This window comes from Propithecus coquereli, unplaced genomic scaffold (genome assembly GCF_000956105.1).
Source record: "Propithecus coquereli isolate 6110/MARCELLA unplaced genomic scaffold, Pcoq_1.0 Scaffold14, whole genome shotgun sequence".
NCBI lineage: Eukaryota > Metazoa > Chordata > Mammalia > Primates > Indriidae > Propithecus > Propithecus coquereli.
This window is the reverse complement of record NW_012138302.1, coordinates 6,868,008-6,876,848: the sequence shown is the minus strand read 5'-3', so window position 1 is coordinate 6,876,848 and position 8,841 is coordinate 6,868,008. Positions and strand designations below refer to the sequence as shown.

The following is an 8,841-nucleotide window of genomic DNA, read 5'->3' as shown; positions in this document are numbered from 1 at the left end:
GAAAATTGTGTTATATTTTCAGAACTAACAAGATAGAACTGGCAGTAGAACTCTTGAGCCAGACAGCTATAGGTTTTTGCTTAATTCTGTAGTTTGCAAGGCTTTGTGTCCTTGGGCCAGTTATTTAACCTCACCAGCTTCCACTTTGCTCACCTATAAGATGGGGCTCGCGTGACGTGGTTAATTGAGAACATACGCTCTACAGCCAGTCAGCCAGCCTTCAGATCCTGGGTGTGTAACTGACTAGTCATGTAACGTTGGGCAAATTACTGTGTCCCCTTTTACTCACTGGTAAAATAGGGTTAATAAGAGCATCTACCTTCTTAGAGTATATATTAACATATTAATTATTACAGTAAATATATTTAAAGGATTTAAATTTGTACCTGGTACATAGATAGCTAAATATACAAGGTCTTTTCCTACGAAAGTGATTTTTCTTTAAGAAATACTTTTAAAAAAAAATTGAGAAGCTCTAACCTGAACATGGCTTTCTTTCTAATTGTTAAAGCTTGTTGTAATGAAACACTTTGCATAAACTGTGTTTTGTACTTGCTGCACTTAATGGGAATATGAGAATCTGAAGAGAGTTTGAGACTAAGGTATTTTCTTGATTATAAACGTGGCTTATGTTTTCAGGAAGATGATAAAGAAGAAAGTTGTTATATTTTACATTCAAGCAATAATGAAGATAAGACTGAACTTTCAGAAACAATTCATGATTTAAATTCATCTTTAATACTCGAAGCACCCAAGGTATTTAGTAAATTTATTTCCCATTTGAATGATTTGCTGTGAGCTACAGTTTCTGTAAAGAAGACAAAAGCTTGTCCCCATCCCTTAGCTAAATAGATATAAATTAATCTCCCTCTCTTTTTTTTTTTTAATTAAACTGAAATCTTTTTCTTCCTATGTCACATTGCCTTTCTGAATGACACAGGCAAGATGTAAGGCATTGTCAAAGAACAGACATACTTTATATCACTAATACATTCCTAAAGTTTTAGGGGGGTAGAAAATAGACCTACATTTACAATGCTGTTAGAAAATGGAACTATACCAAAAAATTTCATATTGAATACTTTCTAAAGAAAAGGCTTATTTAGTCAAACCCTACTTTATGCTTTAAATTCACAAAATTTATTTTGAAGCTTTTCCCTTTTTAGTCCTTTTTTTTTTGAGACAGGGTCTCACTCTTGTCATCCTGGAAAGAGTGCGGTGGCATCATCATAGCTCACTGCAACTTCAACTCCTGGGCTAAAGCGATCCTCCTGCCTCAGCCTCCCAAGTAGCTGGGATTACACGTGCACACCACAAGGCCCTACTAACTTTTTTTATTTTGGGAGAGATGGGGTCTTGTTCCTGCTCGGGCTGGTCTTAAACTCCTGGCCTCAAGGGGTCCTCCTGCCTTGGCCTTCCAGAGTGCTAGGATTACAGGTGTGAGTCACTGCACCTAGCCCCTCCTTTTTTATTCTTAAAAGGAATTGTCTTATGTTGTTCTTTGCAGTTGGAGTATGGTTTTGCTTTACTTGGTAACAACTGCCTAGTGATATTCTTTGTATAATATGTTGACAGTATCTCAAGCTGATATCCGTTCCTGTAATGTCCATTATATTTTTCAGTGTAGACATTTTTCATTAAAATTTTGTTATGTGATGTGTTCAAATATATTTTCTAACCACAATTTTTTTGGGGGAAATAACTAGGTTATAATATTTGGTATACTAAATTAATTTAAAAGCTTTACCACAATGATGTTTAGTTGTGAGGAAGAAGCAATAGAAAAAAGAAATTTACATGTAGTAATAATGAGTAGGACTTAAAATAGGAAGTATCACTGATCTCTTAGAAGGAATTGGGCTGCATTGTGTCCAGCACCCAGACATTTCCCAGGGTTAGGCCGAAGGCTTAGCAAATCCATATATTCATCAGGCTTTAGCTGAGAACTCAACAAGTTTCTGCACATTTAGTTTCAGTGGTATGTCCTAGCTATTCTGATTAGTGAAATATAAATTAATTTAACAGTATATTGTATGCATTCCTTTCTATTATATTTTCAACACAGCTGAAAAAATACACTTCTATTATTTGTTATATTATAAAAGCCATACTCAAGGTAGTTAGACATAACTCACCTTATCTTTAGTCTATAGGGAATGTTTTTTGAACATTTGAATAGCCGTAATTTCTTTTTAGTTACTTAGTCTACTTAGTTACCTGACCTTTTCAATCTTTGCTTTTTTAAGTAATAGTATGAAATGAATCTATATTTATGTACCACTTTTAATATTAGGTGCATGGGTTAAATATTTAGCGTAATGGCTTAACAAAATTCCTATTTCTGATGGAGAATTTCCAGGTGGTTAATGTGTAATGAACCTTTTAGAAGGTTTGGAAGAATCATTCACCTTGCCACAGGCAGATTTCTGCCTCTTATTTTCCTGTTTGTCCCTTTTCTGGGTTGAGGATTGTGTGGAAGTGAGCCTGTGTTTCTCCTTGTCTGCGATGGAGGGCTGTGCGTGTTAGCTGTGCATTGGTATATACGGTGGTACATTGCCTTAATGTCAGCATTTTAATTTTCCAGTTCATGTGTATGACATTTTTTGCAACTTTTATTTACAGGGATTTAGAGATGAACCACATTTTAAGGAAGAACTTGTAGATGAACCGTTTCTAGATTTGGGAAAGGCTTTCCAGTCCCAACAAAAAGAGATAGACAACAGCAAGGAGGCCTGGGAGATGCGTGAATTTCTGACTCCTAGGTTGCCGGAGATGGGTGAAGAAAGGGAAATGCTTGTCGATGAAGAATATGAGCTGTATCAAGATCACTTTCAGTCCATGGAGTTGTATCCCTCGTCACACATTCAAGAGGCCCCTCCTGTGCCCTCCATGAAGGAATTTCACTTTGCTACACAGTGGTTACAGGACAGTGAACCTCCTGGGTCTCAAGAAGGAAGATCCATGAGGAGCGTGTATTCCCAGGAGACACAGCAGTATGGCTATTGCCCTGAAAACACGGTAAGGGATTAGAACAGATACTGTACATCTTCCTCCCTGCTCTCTTTGCCTAGTCCTGTCTCTAACTCATGTAACTTAAAAATACTAAACAAAATTTAATGGGCCTTTTTATAATTAAGTGTTGTTTGCAAGATGTACCATACAGTGTCTAGCTATAAGTATAAGCTCATCTTTTCTGTATTACACAACTTCTCTTGGGAGTCCATAAGCTGCAGTTGCCTTGCTACTGTAGTGGTTTTTTGCTTTCCTTTTTAGTGATGTTTTTCTCCTAAGTTTCTCATTTCAGGAAAGAGTTCTTTTATAATAACATTTGTGATTTCTTTTTAATTTCCCCAGGGAAACACAGCTCTATATTTCTTGCATGGCATGTTTATCAGGGAAAATCAAGGCAAAATTGATTATAAATATATTGTTGTTTGTGTCTTAGTGATCCACATTGTTTTCTGTGTTATATATGGTATGAAAGCACTGATCTCTAAGAAATTATCTTAAAGTTATAAATAGATAGTATGGCAGGAAAGCATTATGGTTTAGTAGGTTTGTCCTTACTATTAAATCACTAATCAGCTTTATTTTTTCATAAGATTATATAGTCAACCAGTCACCAACTGGAATCCTTCATTAGCGACTTTTAAAAATGTTTTTGTTTCTTTATTTCCTGCCCTGAATTAACTTTCAGGCAAATGAAAAGATTACTGTATAGGGATGTTTTTTAAAAAGGCAACTTAGCAGTATGTTCAGATGCGGGATGGCGCTGCCCTCACCGAGGCTGGCGGCGTTCCTGTTGTGACGTGCAAAGCATGCCTCCGCTTGCTCTCCCACATGGCAGGTACAAGTGGTTTCTTCCCTCGTCTCCTTCAGACATTTCCTCCCTTTTCCCTGTTGCAAATGCTCGTGGATCCCTCTGCTAGGCAAGGTGCTGTGCTTTCTGTTTTTATGGGACCCCGCAGGACTCCCCCATGATAGAGGGCCCTGGGCAGTCTACCAAGAACAGGTGTTTTTGGAATGCATGGATGGTGCCTGGACGTGGAGAGAGGTGACACGTTATTGTCCAGTATGTCCACTGGCATCGGTGCTTTTTACCTGTGCCAGTCCCCCTCCTGGGATCTGTCAGTGCTCAAGCCCAAGCAGAATATGTATTCAGTTATAGAGAGCTAATTGGAATTATAGATGACTGAATACTCATAAATATTTGTTATGGCCATTTTCCTCTATGAAAAGAAAATTTTCTGTTTATCCAAAGAAAGGGCAATCTGAAATATCAGTCCATTTTGAGATATTATAAACATTTAAGGCTATAGATGAGATGGTCAAAGGTATATTCATAATATTGACTTTATAAGTTTAGTTAAACATTCAATTTTAAAACCTCCTAAAATGTTAAATTTTTGCCTCTTCTGACATTTAATCATATAATTTTATTCAAATTCTTTCAATGCATATTTAATGTCAGTATCTACATTGTCACTTTTTGATCATTTAACGCAGCTTTCCAAATATATCATCTTCATTTCTAACTAGGTTGTTTGAGATACAGCAATTTTTAAATCCATGCTGTCACTCAAAATTTTATTCTTATCTCTACTCATTTGCATAATATTGGGGTTTTTAAAAAACCCTCTTATAAGCTTATATTGATGCTCTTAACAATGTAACCACTTACTCTATTATTTGTTAAAGTGCTCTTTGAAAGGCTTGTTTAAAACAACTGTCAGTGCTCACAATTTGAAGGACATGTATCCTAATTACTAAATCTGTTAAGTTTCCTAGCTTCCCTTTTTTTTAATTTCCCATTGATTCAGCCATATTCACTTGACATAGCTATTTTCTTCTGTAAAAAACTTTTCTATTTACCCAAATAAAAGGCAACCTGAAATATCAGTCCATTTTAACATACACACGTTTAAGGCTATAGAGGAAAAGGTCAAATGTGTATTCATAATATTTACTTTATAAGTTTAGTTAAACATTTGTATTTTAAAACCTGTAAAATGTAAAAATTTTTTGCCTATTCATACATTTAATTATTTACTTTAAAGTTACAGAGGTAACCTCTATAAACTCCCCAAAGTGGCATTAAGATTTTCAACCCTAATGTATCTTGCATAAACGGTATTTTATTTTCTTTAAATAATTATATGTGCTTGCTTAGGGCATTGACATTTTTCCTCCCTTCCACAGCGATGACAGTTACAGCCATATGATTAGGGTGGGCTCAGATCTTTATTTGCCCACCTGTTATTACTGATGGAGCCCTGTGATAATTTGTTATCTAATAATATTACCTAATATTGCCATCCCTAAGAGGATTTTAGAATCTTCTATTTAGAGGTGCCCTCCAGAAGGGTGGAGGAACATTATCATTTCTGTCATGGTTGTAATCTCCATTTTGGGCTGCAGATATAGCTGTATTTGTAGAATGCAGATAGTACCTAACTACTTCACAGTTTATCTTTCTCTATCACTCTCCTATTCCATTTTAGTTGAAGGGTGAAACCATGATTTATAGACCTGTTTTGTTTGTTTTTAAATTATGGTAAAATACACATAACACACAATTTACCATTTATTTAACCATTTTTAGGTATACAGTTCAGCAGCATTGATTACACTTCCTTTATTGTGGAACCATCATCACCATCTATCTCTAGAACTTTTTATGTTCCCACGCTGAAACCCATTAAATAATAACTGTTCTTTCTCTCCTCCCCTTGTCTCCTGGCAACCAACCATCATTTTATTTTCTGTCTCTTAAGAATTTGACTACACTAAGCACCTCATAGAAGTAGGATCATGTAATATTTGTTCTTTTGTGTCTTGTTTATTTCACTTAGTATATCGTCTTCAAGGTTCATCCATGTTGTGGTAGGTGTCAGAATTTTCTCCCTTTTTAAGGCTGAAATAATATTCCCAAAACTTTCCCTCTGCCCTCTTGTGTTTGTGCTTGGAGGGGTTCAAATTAAACTGAAAAAAGACATTAAAGGTTTATTGGTATGCATATTGAATGCAACAAAAGAAGTAGCTAGCTCACTAAATGGTTAAAATTAGAGGCTTCTGTACTCAGAAGTGGAATTGCTATTATAGATCATAGGATAATTTTATATTTAATTTTTGAGGAACACCATACTGTTTTCCATAGAAGCTGCACTATTTTACATTCCCACCAACAATGCACAAGGTTTCCAGTTTCTCCACATCCTAACACTTGTTGTTTGCTGGGGTTTTTGTGTTTGTGTTTGTTTTTATGAGTGTAAAGTGCTATATCCTTGTGTTTTTAATTTACATTTCCCTAATAATTAGTGATGTTGAACAGCCCTTCAACTGCTTACTGGCCATCTTTTTATATTCTTTCTAGAAGTGTCTATTCAAGTTCTTTGTCCATTATTTTTGTTTTGTTTTGTTTTGTTTGAGACAGGGTCTCCCTCTGTTGTTCAGGCTAGAGTCATCATAGCTCCCTGCAACCCCAAACCTCTGGGCTCAATGATCCGCCTGCTTCAGCCTCCTGAGTAGCTGGGACTACAGGTGTGCGCCACCACACCCAGCTGATTTTTTTTATCTTTTCATAGTCTTGCTGTGTTGCCCAGGCTGATCTTGAACTCCTGGCCTCAAGCCATCCTCCTGCCTCCACCTCCCAAAGTGCTGGGATTACAGCCACGAGCCAGTGTGCCCAGCCTCTTTGTCTATTGTTTAAAGATTTAGTTCTTTTTGACTGAGGGTTATTTACCTGAGAAAAAGTGTATGTTCTTATTTTCTTCTCTTTTTATAAAAAAACAGCAATTCGTTTTTCTAAAGCTCCAATCTCTCATGCCCACTATACTGAAATCCCAGATTGGGGTATCAATTCTCTTATTCTTCAGTTACTATTAACATAATTGCCATTAACTCTTTAAAAAAATGTCCAGATGGTCCAAAATTACTGTAAAATTTCTTCTTTTTAAGTGCTCGGTACCTGCCGTCTCTGCCTTACTCCCTTCTCTAAGTTCTTCTTGCTTATTTTACTGTAGGCAACTAAGTAGTTAGATGTCCTTTCTTACTCCTGTTAAATATTTGAGTTGAATTCTGTGTTCTTTAGGTGCCACTAGGTATCTATTTACATACTTACCTATATTCATAATCTGTTTGGAGAAAGCTAGTAATATTTGGTATACCAGTTCATGAGAGATCCTTCTCTTACCATTGAAGTCTGACCAATGTAACTTTACCAAAAAAAGTGGGCCATTGTAAAACATATATTTCACGTTTTTGTTTTGAAAAACCAAAATTTCCAACAATAAAGTATAACATACTGTTATTTACCTTAGATTAATTAAGGTATGTTTCTATGGTGGCTATAAAGTGCTCATTTAAATTTATGCTTACAAAATTTTTAAAAATATCGTAATAAGATACTTAAGTGAAAATTATATGTTCTCTTTCTTAGTCTATTTGGGCTACTGTAACAAAATACCATTAACTCTGGGTAGCTTTATAAACAACAGAAATTTATTTCTCACAGTTCTTGAGGCTGGGAAGTCCGAGATCAGGGTGCAGGCAGAGTCAGTGTCTGGTGGGGGCCCCCTTTCTGGTTTGTAAATGGCGCCCTCTAGCTGTGTCCTCACATGGTACAAGAGTAGAATGAGCTCCCTTGGTCCTGTTTTATAAGGGCAGTAACCGCATTCGTGAGGATTCCACCCCTATGACCTAATTACAAAAAGCCCAGCTCTTAATATTAATACCTTCACCTTGGGGGTTAAGATTTCAACATACTAATTTTTGGGGGGAGGACACAAACATTTTAGCATTCTGGAAATTTGTTACTTTCAACAACCATGAAAGATATGTATAAAAGACAGACGAGAGGAAGTGCAGTAAGTTATCTGTGGCACTTATCTATAGGTTTCAGGTTCGGGTAATGAGGTATTTACCAGGCAGATAAGAGTGCATGGAAGGGCAGTGCAAAGGCTTAGAGATATGAAAATTCACTCTGTCTTTTGGGATCAGCAATGAAGCTATTTAAATTGAGGACATCAGCAACATGATCCAGGAGGTTGTGTATGTCAGCAATCAACCTTGCCTTGATAGATCTTTTATTCCTCCACCTTGGTAAATGTTAATTTAAATCCATTTATTAATGTTTGTAAAACAAAGCTTTTGTTAAAAATTAAGTGGTTAAAACAGGTGTTACTAACCTGTACTCTTGCAAATATTAAGCTACAGCATTTGTTACTGCTTACCACTAAACCATTACTGGAGTATGCCTGTTTGCAGGGCCAGCTTTCCACTGTCAGCATTATCTGGTTTGAACAACATTACAGTGTTCCACGTTTTTCATAAAGTACTAATGCATTTCTATTTTTCTTCCTCTCAAGATGGAAGAAAACTTTGGCATGGATTCTCTACCATCCATACCGTCAACTGAAGGAAACAGTCAGCAAGGCAGATTTGATGATCTGGAAAATCTTAATTCATTAGCAAAAAGCAGTCTGGATTTAGGTTTGTGGCTTTTGTTTCGCATAAACACAAATTACATTGTTTTTCAGTCTTTCAGTTTTATGTTTGTATACAATGAATTTACTATCATGTTTTTATTCATTATGATATTTTACATTTAAATCTGGCTTATTTGTTAATTTGCTTCCTAATACCTGAAAGAATAAACATGGCTCATATTTTAACTTAAATTCTACATTCTGAGGGGGCCACATTTTCTCTGCCTCGTTTTGCTTTTTATTAGCAGTGCAGATTGAAACTCAAGCTAGTACCTTACACTGAATCTGAAATAAGTCTCTACTAATATATATTAAAATCTCTGATGCTCTTAAGTGATATTGTTAGCTCATGAGT

The 8,841-nt window shown here is 36.0% G+C and overlaps 1 protein-coding gene across 1 annotated transcript in view; it reads left to right on the top strand.

Annotated features, from left to right (window-relative positions):
- INADL (InaD-like (Drosophila)) overlaps positions 1 to 8,841 on the top strand; it is a 339,614-nt gene that overhangs the window by 101,940 nt on the left and 228,833 nt on the right. The window contains exons 15-17 of the mRNA XM_012639332.1: positions 640 to 756; positions 2,623 to 3,018; positions 8,367 to 8,490. Of these exons, the coding sequence (XP_012494786.1) occupies positions 640 to 756; positions 2,623 to 3,018; positions 8,367 to 8,490 (637 nt within the window). The remainder of the gene's footprint in view (positions 1 to 639; positions 757 to 2,622; positions 3,019 to 8,366; positions 8,491 to 8,841) is intronic.